Source organism: Aquarana catesbeiana, linkage group LG07 (genome assembly GCF_042186555.1).
Source record: "Aquarana catesbeiana isolate 2022-GZ linkage group LG07, ASM4218655v1, whole genome shotgun sequence".
NCBI classification, from domain to species: Eukaryota; Metazoa; Chordata; class Amphibia; order Anura; family Ranidae; genus Aquarana; species Aquarana catesbeiana.
In genome coordinates this window covers 136868227-136893171 of record NC_133330.1, presented here as the reverse complement: position 1 = coordinate 136893171, position 24945 = coordinate 136868227, and the positions used below count along the sequence as shown (strand labels likewise).

Here is a 24945-nt window from a genome sequence, read left to right as displayed (position 1 = left end):
TAGAGCCCTGCGGGTGCAGCAACTGATTGATAATTACAAAACCACTCCCATGCAGATTCACTTGTGCACATGGACACAGGCAAACTGTAATTTTTTCAGACTAACAAAAGGTAGGAATCTGCAACAAAGTTTGTTAAAATCGCTGCAATGTACATGGATAACCTAGAGGGGAATATTTTTTTTTTTTTTTTTGACAAAAGTGAAGTTACTCTTTAACCTTTTGCTTTCCTGGGCACTTTCCCTCTCTTCCTGCCTAGGCCAATTTTCAGCTTTCAGCGCTGTCACACATTGAATGACAATTGCACGGTCATGCAGCCCTGTACCCAAATTAAATTATCTTTTTTTTCACACACATAGCTTTCTTTTGGTTTTGGTTGTCTTACTTTCTTTCCGACCAGCCGTCACAGTTATACTGTGGCAGGATGGCTCCCATGCGCGAGCCGTCGTAGCTGTATGTCGGCTCTTTAAGATGCTGTAGCAGGCACGCGCGCCCACGGTGTGTCCCCGGAGCTGATGCGTGTGCCCAGGGGGCGTGATGATCTGGTACCCATGATCGCTCGTGACAGAGCGAGAACCCGGGATCTGTGTGTGTAAACACACAAATCCCGGTTCCCTCAAGGGAGAGGAGACAGATCGTGTGCTCCTACTAAGTAGGAACACAGATCGGTCTCCTCCCCTAGTCAGTCCCATCCCCCCACAGTTATAACACACCCAGGGAACACAGTTAATCCCTTGATCGCCCCCTAGTGTTAACCCCTTCCCTGCCAATAACATTTATACAGTAATCAGTGGCTATTTTTAACTCTGATCGCTGTATAAATGTCACTTTTCCCCAAGAAAAGTGTCCGATCTGTCCGCTGCAATGTCGCAGTCACGATAAAAATCACTGATTACTGCCATTACTAGTAAAAAAAATAATAAAAATGCCATAGAAAAAAACATATCGGCCTAAACTGATGAAGACTTTTTTTTTTTTTTTTTGGATATTTTTTATTGCAAAAATATACAAAATATTGTTTTTTTTTTTTTTTGTTTTATAGCGCAAAAAATAAAAACCACAGAGGTGATCAAACGCCACCAAAAGAAAGTTCTATTTGTGGGGAAAAAAAGGACATCAATTTTGTTTGGGTACAACGCCGCACGACCGCGCAAATGTCAGTTAAAGTGATGCAGTGCCGTATCGCAAAAAAAATGGCCTGGTCAGGAAGGGGGCAAATCCTTCCAGGGCTGAAGTGGTTAAACACTGCTGGGTTTTTTATTTTTTGATTAAAAAAAATAAACATTGAAAATTTTGAAGAAAAATATTTTTTTTCTTAGTTTGTCAGTAAATTTTGTAAATAAGTAATTATTCTCCTTCACTCATGTGCACTGATAGGCTGCACTTATGGGCACTGATGAGGAGGCACCAATGAGACACTAAAATGCGGCACTGATGGGCACTGAAAGACAGCACTGACTGGCTTCACTAATGGGCAGTGCTGGGGCTTTACTGTAATCAGGGCACTGATGATCAGTGCCCTGATTACCTGTACAGGTCTCCCCTGTGAGGAGATGACACTGGCTTTCCTCGCTACACACACTGTCAGTGTGAGCCGATAAACGACACTTCCTTGTTTACATGTGACCGGCTCTTATTAAACACAGCCGATTTACATGGGTAAAGAGCCGCAACATCTGCTTTTTACTGAGATCGTGGTCGTGCCGTGTCCTAGGATCACTGCGCACCTGCGATCGCTGTGTGCCCGAGCGGCAGTTCTGGGGCGCTGTCATATGACTTAATTTTACTATATGGCAGGCGGCAAGTGGTTAAAAAAACTTTTGGGCAGAAGCATAAATTCCATCTGTCTCATCTGTCCACATCTCTGTACTGGACAATCAGCAGGTGAACTTCCTAAGCTCTCAAGGCCTAGACCTGGGGAAGTTATCTCTGCTCCTTCATGTTATTGATGAGCTCAGGCATGTTTGGGCATGAGTACGAACGCGCCTGAGCTATCCTGCCAGGAAGCTGTCAGCCAACCCCCAGCTGCACGTATACACACCTTGCACAAAATACGTGCGGCTGCAGGGTGGGAAATTCTCCCCAAAATAATACAATTGGCTGTTGGCTCATGCCTACTCAAAGTCTTTCAAAATCATTCAAAGGTGGGAAAAACAAGATTTGGACATCCTAGGCCCCCAGGTTCAACAACAAGCTAAACAAATTTATGGACAAAGATCCTCTAGCCTTTGCAGTAGATGCTCTGGGTTGACGGAATGCAAGCTGGTTTATGCCTTGCTTCTGATGATCGTCCTTCGACTGCTGGACAGGATATAGGGGGAAAGCGTTTCAGTGATTCTCATCACAGTAAATCTGCCCAGAAAAATGTGGTCCACTAATATACTTGGACTTCTTGCAGACACGCCTTGGATTCCTACAAATGCACTAAACTTGTTTGCCAAGGTACCATTTCCATCATTGCTTTAACACCATGGCTGAAACTCATATTCTAAAAGATTGGGTTATTTCTGAGACTAATGCCCTTACCTTATTCACAGCAAGAAAATCTAACTGCAAGATTTATGGAAGGCATTACTGTGTGTGGTGCGAGGATGGTTACATAATTGGTCATGTTGAAAAAATACACGTCCATCTAGTTCCGCCATTAATAAAAAAAAGTGTTTTGGCCTTTCTGTCTTGACCAGCGTCTGGCCCTTAAGACAGGTTTCTGCTTTATCAATTTTCTTGCAGATACCTCTTACCTCACAGGTCCTTATTCAAGATTTTTCTTCAGGGAGGAGTTCAAATACATTTCTTAATTTAACCTCCTATGTCACTTTGGAATATTAAAGAATATGTGAACACAGCCTGTTGTATCATGTACTTGTATGAATAAGTATCCTGTTCTCTTTGTATTGCTTCCTTTTGTGTGAAATCCCTGGTGTTCCTGCCAGTCCCTCTGCTTTCCTATTAAAAATGGACTGAGTCCATGTTTATGCTGCCCGTAGACCCTTGTAGAGCGTATAAATTTTCCCACTCCACCAGGTGTATCGGGCAACTTTCTGCCAGGGCCTAAACTCTTAAGGACAGAGCTAGTTTTCCCTTTTTGTCTTTCAGGACAGCCACTATGAGAGATAGTCTCCTCCTCTTCCTTAGGAAACACTGCGCCAGCCCATAAATTCTCAGTTATTAGTGTTTCCTCCGTCGGGGAGACACTGTGCATGGAACCCGGCCGGTCAGTCAGGGAGATTGTGGCCATTTTTAGATCCTGTAAAGGGAGCAGGGGCTTCCAGGGAGGAAGGTGTGGTACATACCCGCCATCTATTTGCCACCCCATCCTAGTTGAGTGCGGCAGCAGGTTGTGGGGGGACCCCTATCGCGTCCACAGGGCTGCAGCAGGCAGGCAGTTCGGCTCTCCCTGTACGCTGTACAGGCCGCATTTTTGGAACCAGGCGGGCCGGACGGCGGGTGACGTCATTTCTGGCGGAGGGCGAACGCTTCCCTTTGACCCGCGACTCCCGGTTCTGGGTCGCGGAGCTGATAGGGGACCGGGCACAGGCTGGAGAAGAGTCGGGAACGAGCACAGGCAGCGTGAGACACGGTAGAAGCAACCACCTGCAGTCATGTCGGAAGCGAATGCTCAGCCAACAGACACTACCTCCAGCCTTCCTAAGGTAAGAGCACCCTGGGGAAGGGTACTCTCTATCTAGGATTGCCCCTTCATGTATGGTTCCTGTCTATGGGGGGGCAGACCCTCTGGGTGGTCAGGGGGGGAAGCTCAGATCCTCACATGCTAAGAGGGTCTAGTGCACTCCCAGGGTTGTATACTGAAGGCCTAAAGTGATCATTTGTTTCTGCATTTTTTGGTACATGTATTTCAGAAAGCTACAGAAAAGTCAAAGTCAACACATAGCTGTAAAAGGACGTGCGCCTCTTGTAGGGACATTCTAGGGGAATCATGGACAAAAGTCTTGTGCAAAGACTGCATAGACTCCCTAGTTAGAGAAAGGGAATCTGAACAAGAGTCAGGACTAGCAGCCTCCGTAAAAGAGCTCTCGTCCACCTTTTCATCATTTAAATCTTTATTAGAAAAATTTCAACTCCCCACTAATCCAGCTCCCCAGGATACAACCCCACCACAGGCTCAGGGCTCTGCGCCTGCCCAACCTGCTACTACAGTTAAGGCAGAGGAAGTTTCAGGCCCTTCCAAGGTGGAACATAGACAACCAGACAGTTCCTCCTCCGATTTCCTGGATTGTTCAGAGGGCGCCAAATTAGACCCTGACTTCTCCCAGGTCTCCAGACATATGGATTTAGCGTTTGAGGACATGGGGGGCCTTGGCAGATGTCATGGACAAAAGAATACTCTCTCTCCTTAAAAAGACTTTGGACTCAACAATAGGCAATCTAAAGCCAGAAATGGCTGTCAGTTGTGGCTCGCAATTTAGAGCACTGGCTCTCCCAGATTCAAGAGCACATTGAAGCAGGAACTGCCAAGGAAACCATTTTATCTTCTTTCCCTACGATTCTGCGAGGTATCGCATACATAGCGGATGCCTCGGCAGGGTCAGTCCGCATGTCGGCCAGATCAGCGGCCCTGGCTAACTCTGCCAGGAGAGCCCTCTGGCTAAAAACTTGGCCAGGTGACAGCGCCTCTAAGGTCAGGTTGTGTGGGATACCATTGACGGGAGACCTTCTCTTTGGCCCAGGTTTAGAGACAGTTTTAGACCGCACAGCAGACGGGAAGAAATCCTTCCCAAGTAAGCGGAAAACCCCAGCATAAACAAAGGAGTTTCGCCCGCAAAGACGTAGGGAGGCCCCAAAACCGGAAGGGCAAAATAAAACTTGGGGCCAAAGAGGCAAGGGCAGAGGAGGGGTGATTTTTCACCCTCCTAAGCAGCCCCGTAAAAACCAATGACTCTTCAAGCATGGTGGAAGACTGGGGGCCTTATTCCCACAGTGGGAGGCAATATCCCCCAACCAGTTTATCCTAGGGGTTATAAGAAGGGGGTACCTCCTGGAGTTCACAAGACCTCCCTCACGGAGATTCCTTGTCACGTATCTACCCAGATGCACGGAAAAGGCAGAGACTCTGTTGGAAGCACTGGTAGATCTAGAAGATCAGAATGTTATTCGCAGAGTTCCAAAGGTGGAAGGAGAGGGATTCTATTCACACATCTTTGTAGTGAAAAAACCCACAGGAAAATTCAGATTAATTCTGAATTTAAAATCCCTGAACAGGTCGGTTATCTACAAAAGATTCTGTATGGAGTCAATCTTTACAGTCAGAGCCCTGTTGCCCCACAACTGCTTCATGGGATCGCTGGACCAAAGGGACGCGTACCTACACATCCCTATAGCAGAAGCCTCTCAGAGGTTTCTGCACCTAGCAGTAGACTTAGGTGGAATAACGGTACATCTACAGTTTCAAGCGCTGCCATTCAGGCTATCCTCCTCACCCCGCATTTTTACCAAAGTCTTGGCAGAGGCCATCCAGGGAGTGTCAATTATAGCATACCTGGATGACCTGCTCCTATTTGCAGCGTCCCCAGTACAGTTAGCCAAAGATCTCGAGCTAACAAAAAAGGTCCTGACAGGTACGTACCTAGGATACCTGCTGGACTGTTGAGAGTTTTTCTCCCAACGGAGAAGGTACTGTAACTGGACAGAGCAGTAGCCTCTCTCCAGTGCAACTGACAGGTCTCTATAAAGTCTCTGATGTCAACATTGGGTCTGCTAACCTCTACCCTCCCAGCAGTGCAGTGGGCAGGACTACACTTTCGTCCCCTGCAGACCTTCGTCCTAAGGGTGTGGGATCACAGTCAATAAGATCTAGACACCTTAGTACACGTTGCACATCAATTAAAAAGATCACTCTGGTGGTGGAGGAAGGTAGCAAACCTGTCGCAAGGACATCTGTGGCTCTTCCCAGTTTCTCGGGTGGTAACCACAGACGCAAGGGCTGGGGGGTACATCTGGGATCCCTTCTAGCACAGGGCACCTGGAGAGACGACAAACTAAGAAGATCATCCAATTGGAAAGAGCTGAAGGCAGTCGGGCTAGCCCTCAGGTTTTTCAAAAAGAAACTCCAGGGCCACCACATTCAGGTGCGGTCGGACAACTCGTCTGTCGTTGCCTATGTAAACAAGCAGGGCTGAGACCAACATTCTCTCACTCTCAGCAGTTTTTCTGAGAGGGGAGAGCAACGTGATAGCGGACTTTCTCAGCTGAAAGAAGCTGAGGGAGGGCGACTGGGTCCTCAACCAGGAGGTCTTCAATCTCATATAAAAAAGATGGGGACCTCCGGTAGTGGACCTTTTCGCGTCAAAGAACAACGCGAAAGCCCTCTGTTTTTTCTCCCTAAACAGAGGGGAAGGAGCACTGGGGGTGGACGCGTTGACCCAGAACTGGCATTTCAAGACCTGCTTTGCCTTCCCACCTCCGGTATTGTTGCCGGCAGTTCTGAGGAAGTTTCAAATAGAGAATACATCTCTGATTCTAGTGGCACCACATTGGCCCAAGAGGGCATGGTTCTCAAAATTCAAGCAACTAGCAGTAGAACCTCCCTTATTCCTACCACCTCGGGATGATCTCCTCTCACAGGGCCCTGTCCTCTGTCCACAAGTACACCAGTGGAAGCTAGGGGCCTGGCTACTGAGGAGGGTGTATTAAAATCGAAGGGATTTTCAGAGAGAATAATCTCCACCCTCCTCAATAGTAGGAAAGAGGAGAGGTGCCGGATTTATAAAAGTCTGGCTCCGCTTTGAGTTGTACGTAGGAAGCTCCTTTTCAGTGTTCAGTGCAGAGCCCCACTGTTGTTTTGAAATTTCTACAGTGCGGGGCAGACAAGGGTTTATCCATAAGTACCCTTAAGAGTCAGGTTTCAGCACTCAGTGCATATTTAGAAAGACCTCTGGCCACCAATCCATGGGTAGTCAGATTCTTCAGGGCTCTGACTAGACAGAGACCAGTTCGAGATCCACCCTTCCCCAGGTGGGACCTATCTTTAGTCTTGCAGATCAGGAGCCCTCTTTGAACCTTTAGAAAGATGTTTACTAAAGGAATTTACTTTAAAGACAGTATTTTTAGTAGCAGTGACAACTGCCAGGAGGGTCTGCGAGATTGAGGCCTTATCAGTTAGACCCCCTTTTTGCGTTATTTTCCGAGATCGGATCGTTTTCAAGACCGATCCGGCATTTTTGCCTAAAGTGGCTTCAGGATTTCACAGAAGCCAGGAGGTAGTCTTACCCTCTTTTTGTCCCAACCTCTTTATTTGTTTTCTGGGGCCAGAAAGGGATACAGAGCGTCTCAACGCAATATTGCCAGATGGCTCAGAGTAACCATTGGCCGGTCCTATGCATTAGCCAGGGATAGAGATCCCTACGGGTATAAAGGCACACTCTACCAGTGCTATGGCAGCTTCTCAGGCAGAAAGAGCTGGAGCAACAAATATGCAGGGCAGCAACATGGTCCAGCTACTCCACTTTCGTAAAACATTACAGAGTGGACCTGGTGTCAGCAGGTGAGCAAGCCTTTGAGTGAAAGGTTTTGCAAGCTGTAGTCCCACCCTAACTGGTAAGTGCTCGTCTATCCTCTCATAGTGGCTGTCCTGAAAGACAAAAAGGGAAAATTAAAGTTACGCTTACCGGTAACGTATTTTCCAGTAGTCTTTCAGGACAGCCCTAGTTACCCTCCCGAAATTTTGGGGGATCTTATAAAAGACCAGAACGCAGCATGATAATGATATGTGATAGTATGTTATTAATGTGTTCTTGTGTCTCCCCAGCTGACCGGAGGTGATCTTGGAATAAACTGAGGTCCGGCAGGGGGAAGTGAGAATTTATGGGCTGGCACAGTGTTTCCTAAGGAAGAGGAGGAGACTATGTCTCATAGTGGCTGTCCTGAAAGACTACTGGAAAAGATGTTACCGGTAAGCGTAACTTTAATTTTTCTTTCTATCAGAGCCCGTTCCACCAGGGCTGTTTGTTTCTTGGGTATTTCAGCATCAAGCATCTTCTTCCCAAATATGCAAGGCCACCATCTGGTCCTTTGTTCCAATTTCTACAAGGTAAATGTTCATGCCTTGGCTGATGGTGAGCTTTGGCCGCAAGGTTCTTCAAATTGTCATCTGAGGTTTTTGTTTGGGTACCTTAACCCTTTTTTTGGGGGGGGGGGCAGTTCTCCTTGCTATATTGTTGCCCACAGCTTAGTTTATTGCTTGGATATGTTTCATGGTCATTGATTACATGTCCTGTTTCCTGTAGTGTACAATTAAGATAATAGCAATTTCTATTCATCTGTAAATGTTTTGATCTTGAACGGGACACAGGCCCCTTCCTTCGGTGCATTGATCACTCCTTGCTGCTTGCTAAAAACAAAAAGAAATCAACAAAAAAGTAAAACCTTGAGTCTCATAGAGTGGGTGGGGTTATAGGGTTACAGTCTAGGGCAGGGATATGCAATTAGCGGACCTCCAGCTGTTGCAGAACTAAAAGTCCCATCAGGCATAGCAAGACTGACAGTCACAAGCATGACACCCAGAGGCAGAGGCATGATGGGACTTGTAGTTTTGCAACAGCTGGAGGTCCGCTAATTGCATATCCCTGGTCTAGGGGCTGCCCTAGCAAGGTTTTTTTTGCCAGCGTCCAGTCACCTTAAGGCCCCTTTCACACATACAGACCGTTCGTCTGTGTTTCATCCATCCGTTGAGGAATGAAAAACTGACATCAATGCAATCCTATGGAAAAACGGATGTATATGGATGATCATTCATTTACATTTGTTTTCATCTGCTTCTGTGAACATATGTTTTTGGTTTTTTTTTTGAACGTTCGAAAGCCCTATTTTTCATCCCTTTAAAAAAAATGGAACGGTGGATAAACGAATGCAAATGGACAAGTGGTCCATTGTTGCATCAGTTTTTGCATTGGTTAAGAGCACCCATTTACTGGGGGGGGTTTGTATTGGAGAAAAGCAGGAGAAGTGAAGAGCAGTATACCCAGTGAGGGAGCAATCTGTACTGACAGGCTCCCTCACTTGCCGACACTGTCACTGTTAGCTTTTAAATGTAATTGTCGACCTTTTTTTTTTTTTTCTATACTACATAGCGCCGAGAAGGAGCTGTCATTCCGGCTCGCCTCTAAATTAAACAAAGAGGCGGGGTCCATGGGTGACTTCACCCTTTGTTTAACTTAGTGGCAGGCCCGAATGAGAGCTCCTTCTCGACGCTATAAAGTATAGAAGAAAAAAAACTGGCAATTACATTTAAAGCCAACAATCAGCTCTGGCAAGTGAGGGAGCCTGTCTGTGCAGACTGCTCCTTCACTATGTATACTGCTCTTCACCTGTCTTCTCCTTGCACACACTGCCCTCCCCCAAAGAGGACCTGTTATGTATCTGCTATCACATAGGGGACTATTGGTCCCCTATGTGATAGCAGTAAAAAAGTCAGCAGCTACAAATACTGCAGCTGCTGACTTTTAAAATGACACTTGCCTGTCCAGGGCGCCCGCGATTTCCTCATCCAAAGCCGACCCATCCCTCGGCTCCAGGTGGAGGCGCCGGCATTGCTAGTAAGGGAATCAGGGAGTGATATATATATATTTTTAGCAGAGACCCCAGAGAAAAAAATGGCGATCGTTGCAATATTTTATGCCACATTTGCGCAGTGGTCTTTTAAACTATTTTTTTTGGGAAAAAATACACTTCCATGAATTAAAAAAAAAAAACAAAAAAAAAAACTGAACAGTAAAGTTAACCCAATTTTTTTGTATATGTGAAAGCTGATGTTACGCCACGAGAATCGTGATTTTTTTTTTTTTTAAGCAAAGAAATTGTGATTCTCATTTTATCCAGAATCGTGCAGCTCTAATGTAAACCAAAAATGTAACTCAAGTGGTTAAGTGCATGTAAAGAACTGATGCAAAGAACTGATGTAAGCTGATCTGTTTTTTCTTTGAAAAACGTGACTGAGCTGATGAAACAAACTGAAGGCATATGTGAAAGGGGCCTAAGGTAGCCTGTACGCATGCAAACCACTGCACAGAGCAGGTAAGTATAACATGTTTGCTATTTTTAACAAAACAAAAAATCACTTTAAGTGTAAGTATATTGCTCACTATTTTAGTGTGTTGGGGTGGACTGCAATGCACAACAGTGTGAGCATTGCTGAGCTTTGCTGTGGTATTATGCGTGTTTTTACCTTCTTGCACAAGTGTGAATGGCCCTGGGCTTTATTTTCATACAATGCAAATAGAGGTTGCAGTACGGCCCTCTTCAAGTGGCTTTTTGGACTGCTGTTCACCTGCAATAATAAAACAATGTTTTAGCCGACTTTCATGGCACCAGCCTTTTTCCCTTTTTTTATAAAGACAAATGGGGAAACGCCGATCCAAAGGATGATGAATAATAAACCATGATGGAAATCCCATATATGATGAATGTTCTTTATTGGCAAGAAAACAAAAAATGTAGTAGCTGCCAGAAGATGCATATAGGTCCAGAACAATATTCAGTAAAAACTATTGAAAGATAAAAATACAGGTGACTTGATTGGCATTCAAAAGGACTGCAGGAACACTCAGGAGCCAGGAGAGGTGGAAAGCAGACTATCACACCTCCAAAAGTGGAATAAACTGCCGGTGGTGGAGCGGAGTGCTGTGTTCTTGAGGTTCACCAAGCATTACACAGGAGGTAGCAGCTCGGATGCATCTGTTCCAGTTTTCTTCACATGTATCCAGTGCGTAGCTGTATGTCTGGGCAAAATGACTGTTGTGCATTGTGTTAGGCAGACATTAATTTTTGATTGAGAGCATGCACACCACAACATGAGAGCAAACAAACCTTTTTTTCTTCAGTGCTGCTCAACACAACATACAGCTGGTTCCCATCTCTGTGTTTGCTGAAATACAAATGGGTTTAGGTGCACTGGTAAGACAAGTTAGGGTACCATTCTAAATGATCTACCCAAAACATAGATGTGAAGATGGCTTCAAGGTTTTTTAGCCCAAGTCCCTCATTTATAATTTTGCATTTGCTGTTTTTCTATGGTTTGCAAAAATGCAGGGTTTATTATTTACAAATATTTATTTGTTATATCTGTACAGTTTTTTTTTTTAAGATTTTGTAAGACGTTTTGAAGTTGTGTTGACTTTTAATTTTGTTTTTCCCTTTTTTTTTTTTTTTTTTTAAATATAGTTTTGAACATTTGTTTAGCCATTGTGGAACTTACAAAATCCGTAGAATCATCTTCTAATACTACATGCCCTTCGCTTTCAGAAAATATATGGTTTGGGTGATATTTGACCAACTTTAAAAGCTAGAAAGGGGAAAAAAGTGAAAAGGTCTGGCAGGGAAGAGTTTAAACAAAATGTTCAGTAAAGATATGGCAATTTAGAATTTGACAGTCCAGACAAGTTCAAGATCATGGTGTCATAATAACTTTTGCATATAATTTTGATCATATCCAATGTTAGAATCAGGTTAGCTGCACTAAAATCTATCAATGAAAATTTGTGTGCATAGAGAGAACTTTGGTAATTAATCTAGTCTTGTTGTTTGATAGCATCGAGTTACAGCTACAGGAGCTGAGTCCATCCAACAGGAATGGGGTATATGGTTATATTGAAGCCTTTGTTCCGTGCACGAAGGATACACTTATAAAGCGTCTGAGAAAGCTTCACCTTAACATACAGGTATTATTTTAGTCTTATTTTATTGTCTTATAATTTATACTTTTCTGTTTTAGTATTTTTTTTAATGTATATGTACATTGATAAGCAAAGGCTCAAATTAAAAGATGTGATTTAAATTTACCAAACAATGTTGCAGTTATACAGTAGCTTATAAGTTATTATCAAATAAAGAAAGTGAGAGGGAGCTTCACCCTCCCTCTCGCATGCTGTCCCATCACGGAACGTTCAGCTGATCTTTTGTAGCTGAGAACAAGTGTGCAGTGTGGGCATGCACTGTTGACATTTTCTCTTATTGCAATGGCAGTGGACAGTGCTGTCATTAGAACATGTCACCGCAGACAGTATACATTTTGTTATCCCCAACACTGCCTGTATACTTTTAATTCTGGGTGCCAAGGTGAGATGACTTTATCTAGCTCAGCGCCCATACCTTGCCTCTTTTTGAATTTTTCCCTTAACACTCATTGACCACACCTCACTCATCTCTTTGTAAAACCTTCCCATGAACCCTTTGCTCCTTGCCCCACACCTTACTTACCTGTTAAACAATCCTCTGCTCACTACTCGCATCTCTCACAAACACATTTCCATCAAACCTCTCCTTCACTGCCCATATGTTGCCCACCTATCTAGGGAACCTCACAATGAACCCTTAGTTCAGTGGCCACACAACACTCAACTCTCCTCTGGACTTTTTCTTAAACCATCTGCTCTTTGTCCACACAATCCAAATTTTTCTACAGCATCTTTTCATCAACCTTTTGCTCACTGGCAACTCATGTGCAGCTCTCCAACATAAACCTGCGTGCCATCCTGCCAGCTAACTCTTGGCCCTAATGTAACTCTTTCTTTGTTTTCCACGCTTTTTTTTCTTTTATTTAACTGCTTATTTAAACAAGAATTTTCAAGTTTTACAGGGGAAAAATAAAAGAATAAGAAAAAAGAATTGAGATAGACATACCATAGGTGCCAACAAATTGCCACAACATGAGAATGCACAAGTGACAAAACATAGAGTAGCAAATAAACCACTTCCCATGTAATGAAAACAATAACTGGGGTAATTCACTTAGAGGACACAGCAGTGACCCCAGTGTAGGCCAGCCTATACAAGAACATGCAAAACTACGAGTAAAAAAAAAAAAGAAAGTGTTGTAGGATTTCAATACAATGCAGCAACATGGTACATAAGAGGGATGAAATGTATCAAGAGTAAAGGGGATAAACAAGAGACTGGTTACCAGACCCCTAGAAAGAGAAAAAAAAAGCCACTTGGTGTGCCATAGCAGGCGATTAAGTGCTTTAAGGGCTAAGTATTCATGGATCTCCCATCTCTAACCCGCTGTAGGGAGTCAGAAAACATCTGGGGGGCTGTCTGTTTCCGCCGTGCAGTGCTTAGACATTTAGCCGCAATGAGTCTGTGTGTTATCAATGTTTTTAGTTCTAGTTCCCGCACCGGGAGGCCAAAAAGATGAGTCAGCGGGTCTAGGTGGACAGCCCTGTTAACCAACTTGGAAAGGAGCAAGTCAACCTCCTCCCAGAAAGGTATAATTTTTGGGCACGCCCATAAAATGTGGAACAGAGATCCCACTGCCCAGTCATATCTCCAGAACCTTTTGGAAACTGAAGGAAAAATAGCATGTAGAAACTCAGCCACACAATCTTTTAAGCATTTTCTTTATAAACCGTGCACATGGAGCTTTTATGGGCTTGCGACCAAAGCATCAGCTAGACCTCCGTGGAAACTTCACGGCCTAGCAGTACTTTCCATTTCAACATATAAGGATGTTTATGAAATGGTTTTACGATTATAATAGCAAGGATCTGAGATATGTCAGAATTTATGACTTTTCTAAAGGGCCTTTCTGCACAAGTTCTCTCAAATGGAGTCGGGTGGGCAAAGACAAGGTCTCTCGTAAGAGACTGCGGAAAATGTTGAATCTGCAAAAAACCATGAAATGAGGAATTGGGAAGAACATATTTACAGTGCCTTGAAAAAGTATTCATACCCCTTGAAATTTTCTGCATTTTGTCATGTTACAGCCAAAAAGTAAATGTATTTTATTGGGATTTTTTATGATTGACCAACACAAAGTAGCACAATATTGTAAAGTGTAAGGAACATGATAAATGGTTTTCAATTTTTTTACAAATGTCTGAAATGTGTGGCGTACATTTGTATTCAGCCCCCTTGAGTCAATACTTTGTAGAACTACCTTTTGCTGCAATTACAGCTGCAAGTCTTTTTTGGTATGTCACTACCAGCTTTGCACATCTAGAGTGAAATGTTTGCCCATTCTTCTTTGCAAAATAGCTTAAGCTCTGTCAGATTGGATGGAGAGCGTCTGTGAACAGCAATTTTAAAGTCTTGCCACAGATTCTCAATTGGCTTTAGGTCTGGACTTTGGGCTATTCTAACACATGAATATGCTTTGATATAAACTGTTCCATTGTAGCTCTGGTTGTATGATTTATCTCTGGAGTAAATCCCCTAGCGAGTAACTTGCGCTCATGTTTTTAGCACCCAAATGCATTACTTTTACGTTTTTCAACATTTAAACCTCATTTGTCATGTAGTTACCCACCCCATTATTTTATTTAGGGCTTTTGTAAGTTATTGCCCTGCTTAACTTTGTATCATCTGCAAATATTGAGATTACGTTTTTTATCCCATCCTCTATCGTTTATGTATACATTAACCACATCATTACCAGGCACTTATACACCTTCCTGCCCAAGCCAATTTTCAGCATTCAGCGCTGTTGCAAATTGAATGAGAATTGCGCGGTCATGCTACACTGTACCCAAACACATTTTTTTATCTTTTTGTTCCCACAGATAGAGCTTTCTTTTGATGGTATTTGATCACCTCTGCAATTTTTATTCTTTGCGCAACAAATAAAGACAGAAAATTTAGAAAAAAAAGTTTTTCTTTCTGTTAAAATTTTTTGTAAATAAGTTTACTTCTTCAATGACGGGCACTGATGAGGTGGCACTCTTAGGCGGCACTGATGGACACTCTTAGGCGGCACTGATGGACACTCTTAGGCGGCACTGATGGACACTCTTAGGCGGCACTGATGGACACTCTTAGGCGGCACTGATGGATAGATGTGCCAGTCGGTGCCCATTTGTGGGCACAGATTGGCATATGTGGGTCATTAATTTTCACATGTGGATGGCCATGGTGGATGTACCTGGCCATCCACATGTTAGGAGCTTCCCTGGTGGTCCTAGTGGCTTCCCTGGTGGTCCAGTGTGGGCATCCGAGGGGGGGCTGCGCTGATAAACAATCAGCGCAGACCCCCCGTCAGGATTGCCGCCGATCAGCTCTCCTCTACTCGCGTCTGTCAGACACGAGTGAGGAAAAGCCGATCGCCTGCTTTTCCTGTTTACATCGTGATCAGCCGTGATTGGACATGGCTGATCACGTGGTAAAGAGCCTCCACCGGACAGACCTCAGTTTGTAAAGTAAACGTTTATGGGGATCTGTATCAAATGACTTTGCAAATTCCAGATACACCACATCAATGGGCCTACCTCTAAATGGCAGCTCACTTCTTCATACAATGTTATTTGGATTGTTCTGGCAAGAACGATTCTGAATGAATCCATGCTGATTCCCACAAATTAGACAGTTTTCGTTACTAAAATCTTGGATATAGTCCCTTATCATCCCCTCCATTAGCTTACATACTATCGATGTTAGGCTGACTGGCCTTTATTTCGAATTTATTTAAATTTTGGTACCACGTTGGCTTTTCTGCAATCAACCGGTACCATTCAGACAGAAAACTGTCCATAATAATTAGTAACAATGGTCTAGCCATCACCTTACTGAGCTCCTTAGGGACCCTCGGGTGTAAGCCATCTGATCCTGATGATGTATGTTACGTTTTTCAAGTCTATTTCTGATACTGTCTTCTGTTAGCCATGAGGGTACATTTTGTGACGTGTTAACATTAGTCTTGGTTACTATATCCTTCCATTTCCTTTATGAAAACTGAGGAGAAGAATGCATTTAAGACCTTCTTTTTTTTTTTTTTTTTTTTTTTATTCTTTTGTAACCAATTTGCATTCATCATCCTTTATGGGGCCAATATGTTCTGGCCTCACTTTGTTAATATATTTAAAGAATTTCTTGTTTTTTTTTGTTTAACTTTTCTCTGCTGTGCACCTTTTGTGGTATATTTTAGCTGCACTGATTGCGCTCTTATTTTTCTTATTGCATTCTTTGTATTGTTGGAATGCTGACGATGACCCCTCAGCCTTGTATTTTTAAAGGCCTTTTCCTTTGCTTTCATTTGCATTTTTATGTTCGAGTTTAGCCACCCGGGATTCATTTTAGCTCTTTTAATGGAATGCACTTGCCAATACCTTTATTTAGTATGCACTTAAAGCACTCCCATTTTTCCTCTGTATTCTTTGTTCCTAGGATTTTATCCCATTTAATATGGTCTAGCAAAGAGCGCAGTCTAGGGGAAGTTGGCTCTTTTGAAGTTCAGTGTCCTTGTATTACCCTTGTGCTTCTTAACCACTTCCCGCCTGCCCTATAGCGGATTGACGTCCAGGAAGTGGTTCCGTTATCCTGACTGGGCGTCATATGACGTCCAGCAGGATAACATGCTGCCGCGCGCCCCTGGGGGCGCGCATTGCGGCGATCGGTGGAGCGGTGTGTCAGCCTGACACACCGCTCCACCGATCTTGGTAAAGAGCCTCCGGCGGAGGCTCTTTACCACGTGATCAGCCGCGTCCAATCACGGCTGATCACGCTGTCAATGGGAAGAGCCGTTGATTGGCTTTTCCTCACTCGCGTCTGACAGACGCGGGTAGAGGAGAGCCGATCGGCAGTTCTCCTGACTGGGGTCTGCGCTGATTGTTTATCAGCGCAGCCCCCCTCAGATCACCACACTGGACCACCAGGGATCTCCACTAGGACCACCAGGGAAGGGGCAACATGTGGATGTCCAGGTATGTACCCCATGGCCATCCACATGTGCCCACAAATGGGCACTCATTGGTACCATTATGTTCCAGCAATGCCACCTGTCATTGCCCATCGGTGCCACCTTTCAGTGTCCATCTGCCCATCAGTGCCCACCTGTCAGTGCCCATCAGTGCCACCCATCAGTGCCACCCATCAGTGCCAACCATATGTACCCATCAGTGCCGCCTATGAGTGCCCATCAGAGCCACCTATGAGTGCTGCATATCAGTGCCACCTCATCGGTGCCTATCAGTGCCCGTCAGTGCCGCCGTATCAGTGCCAGTCAGTGCAGCCGTATCCGTGCCTGTCAGTGCAGCCGTATCCGTGCCTGTCAGTGCAGCCGTATCCGTGCCCGTCAGTGCAGCCGTATCCGTGCCCGTCAGTGCAGCCGTATCCGTGCCCGTCAGTGCAGCCGTATCCGTGCCCGTCAGTGCAGCCGTATCCGTGCCCGTCAGTGCAGCCGTATCCGTGCCCGTCAGTGCAGCCGTATCCGTGCCCGTCAGTGCAGCCGTATCCGTGCCCGTCAGTGCAGCCGTATCCGTGCCCGTCAGTGCAGCCGTATCCGTGCCCGTCAGTGCAGCCGTATCCGTGCCCGTCAGTGCAGCCGTATCCGTGCCCGTCAGTGCAGCCGTATCCGTGCCCGTCAGTGCAGCCGTATCCGTGCCCGTCAGTGCAGCCGTATCCGTGCCCGTCAGTGCAGCCGTATCCGTGCCCGTCAGTGCAGCCATATCCGTGCCCGTCAGTGCAGCCATATCCGTGCCCGTCAGTGCAGCCATATCCGTGCCCGTCATTGAAGGAGAAAACATACTTATTTACAAAAAATTTTAACAGAAACAAAGAAAAACTTTGTTTTTTTTTCCGAAATTTTCAGTCTTTTTTTATTGCGCAAAAAATAAAAACCGCAGAGGTGATCAAATACCACCAAAAGAAAGCTCTATTTGTGGGAACAAAATGATAAAACATTTGTTTGGGTACAGTTTAGCATGACCGCGCAATTGTCATTCAAATTGCGACAGCGCTGAAAGCTGAAAATTGGCCTCAAAGGGAAGGTGTCTAAGTGCCCGGTATTGAAGTGGTTAATTTTGTGATTTATATTGAAACTAATCTGTGGTTGCTTTTTCTTAAAACAGAACTTCATTTTTCATCTTTCCATCTAGTAAATCCTCTGTTCTTGTTTTCACTTTGGATAGTACATTTTTTTTCTGCCAGTAAATAACTTGTACAGCCCACTTCCTGTTTTCTTGTCTGGTAAAAAGCCTAAGCTTATGGCATCCTGCACAGCTCTCTTTCACTCTCGTGAGAGTTTGCAAGGAAGGGAGGGGTGATGAGCCATAAGAGGGCCAATGAGAGCTCCAGAGCTGGAGGTGTGCCTCTGTGTGTCTATGTAAATCCAGGAAGTGAACAGGCAGCAGCTTCAGCTGCCCACAGTTAAAATGGTTGCAGCCGGACTCAGTGGAGGGAGATTTCTGCAGCATATTTGGCAAGTACAGAGCTGCACCCTCCCCATTTAGGTGCAGTCCGTCCCTGCTGAAGAGCCGGTAACCGACTGAGAAGTCAGTCCAGTTCTCCAGGTACCCAAACCCCTCCTGTATACAACAGGTCCTCAGCCACTTGTTAATTTCCCTTGTCTCCCGCTGCCTCTTTAGCGTGGCTCAAGATACCGGTAGTATTTCTGAGAATACTACCATGAGGTCCTTTTCTTCAACTTGGCTCCTAAGTCCCTGAAACTTTTTTTTTAGGACTCTCCATCTTCCTCTAACTTTGTCTTTGGCACCTGAAACTCATCCTCACTGCCCTGGTTTGGCTGCATCAATACGCTCAAAATGGACACCCTCCCTAAGCTACTCTATTTGTTCCAGACAGTACCTATTACTGTCACTAAATGCTTTTTCAACTCCTTTCGCTCTATGTCCATACGTTTCATCTGGCACCAAGGCCTGTCCCGCTTCCATCGCACCCTGCTTACGCACGCCAAAATAAAAGGTGGGGTGGGCCTCCCAGACTTCAAACTATACCACAGGGCGGCATTGTTGTCTAGGATCCTGGAATGGTTCCCTTGCCCCTTTCCCAAAGCAATTTACTTTCCTCCTCTCCATTAACAACCGCTGCCTTACATTTATGGTACAAAAAAGGACCGCCATCAATTCTATCCATGGACCCCTCACATCATTGTTTGATGGGGATGGGATCCAATATGGTAGGCCCATATTAACGCTTAACCTGGCCTGTAGCAGTTTAATTTGTGAACTCTACCTCAGGTATCCCTGTTTTACCGAGAGACCAGGGCAACTGGCTCACAGCCCTCCATATATCCTCTTCCTGCTCTGATTTATTTTCTTCCGAAATCCACAGATCCCTGACAGGGTATGAACAGCTGTGCGCTCTCTCAAAAACACCCAGACACTTACTCTCTACTATCTACAAACTACAACACTCGCTGCTAAACGATCAACCCCCCTCTTACACCAGAAGGTGGTCCACGGACCTGGGAAAGGAACTCTCTTTAGTCAACTGGCAAGTCATTCAACTTCACGCACAAATCCTCTATATCCTGCTATAACCAAGAAAAAAAAACTTTAAACTCCTCTCCAGGTGGAGGCGGACCCTCAATCTCTACATAAAATATTTCCATAAGTACCTACCTTGTACCTACCTTGTGTTGGAGGTGCGGCTTGTCAGAGGATAGTTATTTACACATTTGTTGAAGCTGTAAGGATATACAACCCCTCTGGTCGCAGTTTTTTGCCAAATATAGCAGCTTATTTGATCGGCCACTGACACCCACTTCAGAGATGGCTTTAATATCCATGCTCCCAGGCTCCATAGCCTCCCAAAAACGCACCTTGCTGCGCTTTTTCCTGTCAGCCGCCAGACAGCTTATTCCCCTATTCTGGAAAACAACCCCCCCTTTTTTCCTTATGGGTCTCAATGGTCAATGGCATCATGCGCATTGAAGAGATGCTAGCCCTAGACAATGACACTTTTGACAAATTTAGGGTCCTATGGCTCATCTGGATTAATTACTCTACCTCGGACACCCTAAAAGCTATGCTTGCACCCCATTGTTGACCCGGAAACATCACCTGATCCCATTACACAGGTTTGTCGCACCAAGGTTTGCTCAATTCCCTTCTGACCCTCTCCCCTCCATCACTACGCCTGAACTTTCCCACCCTTCCTTATTTCTTTCCTCCTCCCCTCTCTTTCCTCTTCCTTTCTCTCTCCACTTCTATGTCTCCTCACCCCACACCCAGATGTTTTACTTCCCAACTCTAATAAGTCTCTCTGCAATATGTAACGGTTTTAACCTCTTGATCCTGAGAGATGGCTATATGTTGGTATTTCACCCAGGATTATATTCTTAAGTGCACTGGATATGTGACTTACATCGTACTGTCTTCTGTAATGAACATTTGGTCATTATTTGTTATTTTATTTTGTTAAACATAATATTATATTTGACTCTAACCTTGTCATTGGTTCCCACATGTACCATGACAGCTGAGTCCTGCCCAGCCCCACCCAATAATCTGTCCACCCGACTCGCCAAGCCCGATCGCTCGGTAAACAACATTTTGGCAGTTTACGGTCTTTGTGACTGATAGCCCTCTCTGTCCTAATAATAATAATTGAATCCCCTACCACCAGGATATGTCTTTCCTTACCCCCACCCTCGCTGGAGAAGTTTTTCCCCTGGCAGCTAGGGGAAGTGTACATGTGATCAGCACAATGCCAATTGGCACTGTCCAGACAGAGGATCAGGGGTCCTGCATCCTGATGGGACAGCCAGTGCAGTATGAAAACTACTCCTACAAGTTTTAACCAGGCACTGAGAGAAGTCACAGGACTGCTATAAACTGCTGATGAGAAGTTATTTAGCAGTTTACATTTCCTGCTACAGCATTTCCATGTTCTGTGTACTGTGGGGGACCAGATATATTGAATGCAGGGTCCTGGGTTTAGTAACACTTTAAGAAAAGCAGCTTCTTGGATGCAATGATCCCCTAATAACCGCCTTATGGGCTTCCCACAGTGTCACTATAGGGGTCTCTGGAGTGTGATTAAGCAAAAAATAATCCTCCAGCGCTTGTTGTAGACCAGCCTCATTTGGATCAGACTTCAGAAAAGAATCATTAAGATGCCAGTGGCATTGTTTGATGAGCTGTAAGAGCTGAGGCATAAAAGAATAAGGACAACATCCAGACATCATGAGTAAGTCGCAAAACTGAAATATTAACCAAAGGGTCAGGAGTATGGGTATGGTGGATACCCAATCAGTCAGATGTGTAACTCCGCTATTATTGTAAAGATTATATTTCTGAATCAACCGATGAAGTGAGCAAGATTGGCGGGCAGTCGGGGGAGCTCTAGAAGAGCCACCATGCATTAAGTGATGTAATGGAGGATTGAGAGACCAAAGGAGGGTGGGGTGAGATCCCATAGCTCTACTAAATGACCCAAAATCCCGAAGAAGTAGAGTGCATCCGTAAAGTATGCACAGCGCTTCTCTTTTTCTACATTTTGTTATGTTATAGCCTTATTCCAAAATTGATTAAACTCATTATTTTCCTCAAAATTCTACAAACAATACCCCATAATGACAATGTGAAAGAAGTTTGTTTGAAATCTTTGCAAATTTATTAAAAACAAAAATAATCACATGTACATAAGTATTCGCAGCCTTTGCTCAATACTTTGTTGAAGCACACCTATGTTTGGACAGTTTCTCCCATTCTTTTTTGCAGGACCTCTAAAGCCCCTTCAGGTTGGATGGGGAGCATCGGTACACAGGCATTTTCAGTTCCCTCCAGAGATCGTTTGGATGCTTAAGGTCATTGTCCTGTTGGAAGATGACCCTTCGCCCAAATCTGAGGTCCAGAGTGCTCTGGAGCAGGTTTTTATCAAGGATGTCTCTGTACATTGCTGCATTCATCTTTCCCTTGATCCTGATAAGTCTCCCAGTTACTGCTCCTGAAAAACATCTCCACAGCATGATGCACTGTAGGGATGGTATTGGCCAGGTCATGAGCGATGCCTGGTTTCCTCCAGACATGATGCTTGCCATTCAGGCCATAGTCATTGTTTCATCAGACCAGAGATTTGTTTCTCATGGTCAGAGAGTCCTTCAGGTGCCTTTTGGCAAACTCCAGGTGTTCTGTCATGTGCCTTTTACTGAGGATTGGCTTCCGTCTGATTGGCCTGATTGGTGGAGTGCTGCTGAGTTGGTTATTCTTCTGGAAGGTTCTTCTCTCTCCACAGAGAAAAGCTGGAGCTCTGTCCAGAGTGACCATCGGGTTCTTGGTCACCTCCCTGACTAAGGCCCTTCTCTCCCTTATGCTCAGTTTGGCCGGGCTGCCCGCTCTAGGAAGAGTCCACGTGGTTCCAAACTTCTTCTATGTAGGATGATGGAGGCCACTGTGCTCGTTGGGACCTTCAATGCTGCAGAAATGTTTCTGTACCCTTTCCCAGATCTGTGCCTTGATACAATCCTGTTTCGGAGGTCTAAAGACAATTCCTTGGAATTCATGGCTTGGTTTGTGCTCTGACATGCACTCTTAACTGTGGGACTTTATATAGACAGGTGTGCGTCTTTCCAAATCATGTTTAATCAACTGAATTTACCACAGGTGGAATCCAATCAAGTTGTAAAAACATCTCAAGGATGATTAGTGGAACCAGGATGCACCTGAGCTCAATTTTGAGTGTCATGGCAAAGGCTGTGAATACTTATGTACATGTGATTTTTTTTTCCGTTTTTTATTTTAATAAACTTGCAAAGATTTCAAACAAACTTTTCACGTTGTCGTTATGGGGTATTGTTTGTAGAATTTTGAGGAAAATAGTGAATTTAATCAATTTTGGAATAAAGCTGTAACATAAAATGTGGAAAAAGTGGAGCACTGTGAATACTTTCTGGATGCACTGCAAGTCACACACTTGAGTGGCAGAAAAAAAGAACAGAGCACATCCTGAGACAAAACAAGAGAACAAACCGAACCAATCTGAAACTGGATGTCTATGAAGTTAATCCGAGACTCTGAGTGGTGTTCTGTACTGCCAAAAGAACCCTAAAGGCAAACCGAGCCCAAGGTCCAAAGACAAGGAGGTAGAGACAGAAGACCACGAAGGGCGGTGGAGGCATGCAGAGAGTCTGGAACAGTACCCTACCAGCCTGCCTAAGAAAATATAGAGAAATCTAGGCAATGCATAACAATAAGAATGCAGCTAAAAGGATAACACAGCAGGAAACAAATATCCTAACTCAAGCTCTGAACAAATCAGGATTGCTGTTTTCTCTAAAAGAGGAGAAAATCAGGACCACTTATGATCAAAACCACCGTACCTGCTTGAAAGGACCCACATATTGGATACACAGTGCAAGAACCATCAAGGGAGTTAGGAAGAAGAAGGAAAAAAAAGGGGGTAAGAGGATACAAAATTAGAGCAAGCATCCCGAACCAGCAGTTGGGATGGTCACCATCCCACATAGCTACTGCCATAACCACAGGTAAGACAGTGAAGGTAAAAATATGCAATATGCTGATCGAAAAAAGACCTATCATAATAAGTGCATAAAGTCCTCAGGTTAATTGTTGTCTAAGTGAGGTCAGTCGCCACCGACGGTTCACCTGCTACCAAGAAGAGGTACAATGCCTTGAAAAATTATTCATACCCCTTGAAATTTTCCAAATTTTGTCATGTTACAACCAAAAACTTTAATTTTATTGGGATTTTATGAGAGAGACCCACACAGAGTGGCACATAATTGTGAAGTGGAAGGAAAATTATAAATGGTTTTCAAACTTTTTTTTTTATAAATATCTGAAAAGTGTGAGGTGCATTTGTATACAGCCCCCCAAGTAAATATTTTGTAGAACCACCTTTTGCTGCAATTACAGCTGGAAACAATGTGGCTCCATACATAGAATGAAAAGGAAACTATATAGTGTAATATAGTCAAAATACTTTTATTAAAAGAAAACGCTCCCCACACCGGGGTACTCACATGGCACTGGTGCGTCAGTGCACCATACTATAATGGCTTTCTATGCAAAATCAGTGGAAGTTTGGTGCGGTATGCTGTGCTGAGACAGCGCTGGTGAAAAGTCTGTCAGTCTCTCCGTCCTGGCCCCTCCCCTACGCGTCTTCAACACAGGGATCACGTGTCATCATCAGGGGGATATCCCCTGATGATGACACGTGATCTCTGTGTTGAAGACGCGTAGGGGAGGGGCCAGGATGGAGAGACTGACAGACTTTACACCAGCGCTGTCTCAGCACAGCATACCGCACCAAACTTCCACTGATTTTGCATAGAAAGCCATTATAGTATGGTGCACTGACGCACCAGTGCCATGTGAGTACCCCGGTGTGGGGAGCGTTTTCTTTTAATAAAAGTATTTTGACTATATTACACTATATAGTTTCCTTTTCATTCTATGTATGGAGCCACATTGTTTCCAGCTGGAGGAGTGGAGCAGACACTGAGACTGAGCCCAGGGGTGGCTCCAAAGCAATTTTGGACTCAGGGTAGAAGCTGAGTCACACGCTGTGAGGTGAGCACATTAGCTTAAGGGGGTCACGAAGGAGCACAGGAGCATGTTTTGCAGCACTCAGGATATCTTCAGCATGATGTTGGATTGTTGTCACAGCTGAACACCACCTGCATGCATTGTTTTATTATCACTGCTGGACATTATTTGCACACACTATTGAGAGTGCCAAAGAGAACTTTTTTTTTATTTTTTTTTTCATTTAAGAAAAGCAAGTTACTGTGTATTGAGCACTAAGCACACTTTTTATGTTGATTAAGACACTATGTATGGTGTAAAAAGCACTAATAAGCACTAATTTATGGTGTAACAAGCACTTGTTTTTTCACACCTTGTTTATTTATTCAACTTTCATATTATTTGGATTTAATATTATCGCACTAGTAAGCACAGAGTTGGTTATTATTAATTTTGTTTTTGGGGTCACCCAAGCGCAGCGCATAACTTGTAAATTTATCCTATGCACGTTATATGAAGCGTGATTAGCGCATGCAGCTGGAGGTAGCACAAGCAAGGCATAAGATCATTGTGGCTCACAGAATTTTTCCAATTGGAGAGTGTGTGAGTAAGTTTGTCATTTACCATAATCCAGTTGATTTTATTTTTAACGTAATCTAGCGGGATACTCGTTTGTTTCCAATACCGGGCCACTGTAATCCTTGCCGCTAACAGTATATATGTGATTAATTTAGTTGATTTCCTGGGTATGTACTTGGGTAATCTATGGAATAAGGC

The 24945-nt window shown here is 44.3% G+C and overlaps 1 protein-coding gene across 4 annotated transcripts in view; it reads left to right on the top strand.

The window, feature by feature from the left end:
- The window catches only part of UBN2 (ubinuclein 2), a 690706-nt gene that overhangs the window by 270674 nt on the left and 395087 nt on the right, over window positions 1-24945 (top strand). For all 4 annotated transcript variants that reach the window (XM_073592702.1, XM_073592701.1, XM_073592700.1 and 1 more), the window contains one exon: window positions 11541-11670. In XM_073592702.1, coding sequence (XP_073448803.1) covers window positions 11541-11670 — 130 coding nt within the window. The remainder of the gene's footprint in view (window positions 1-11540; window positions 11671-24945) is intronic.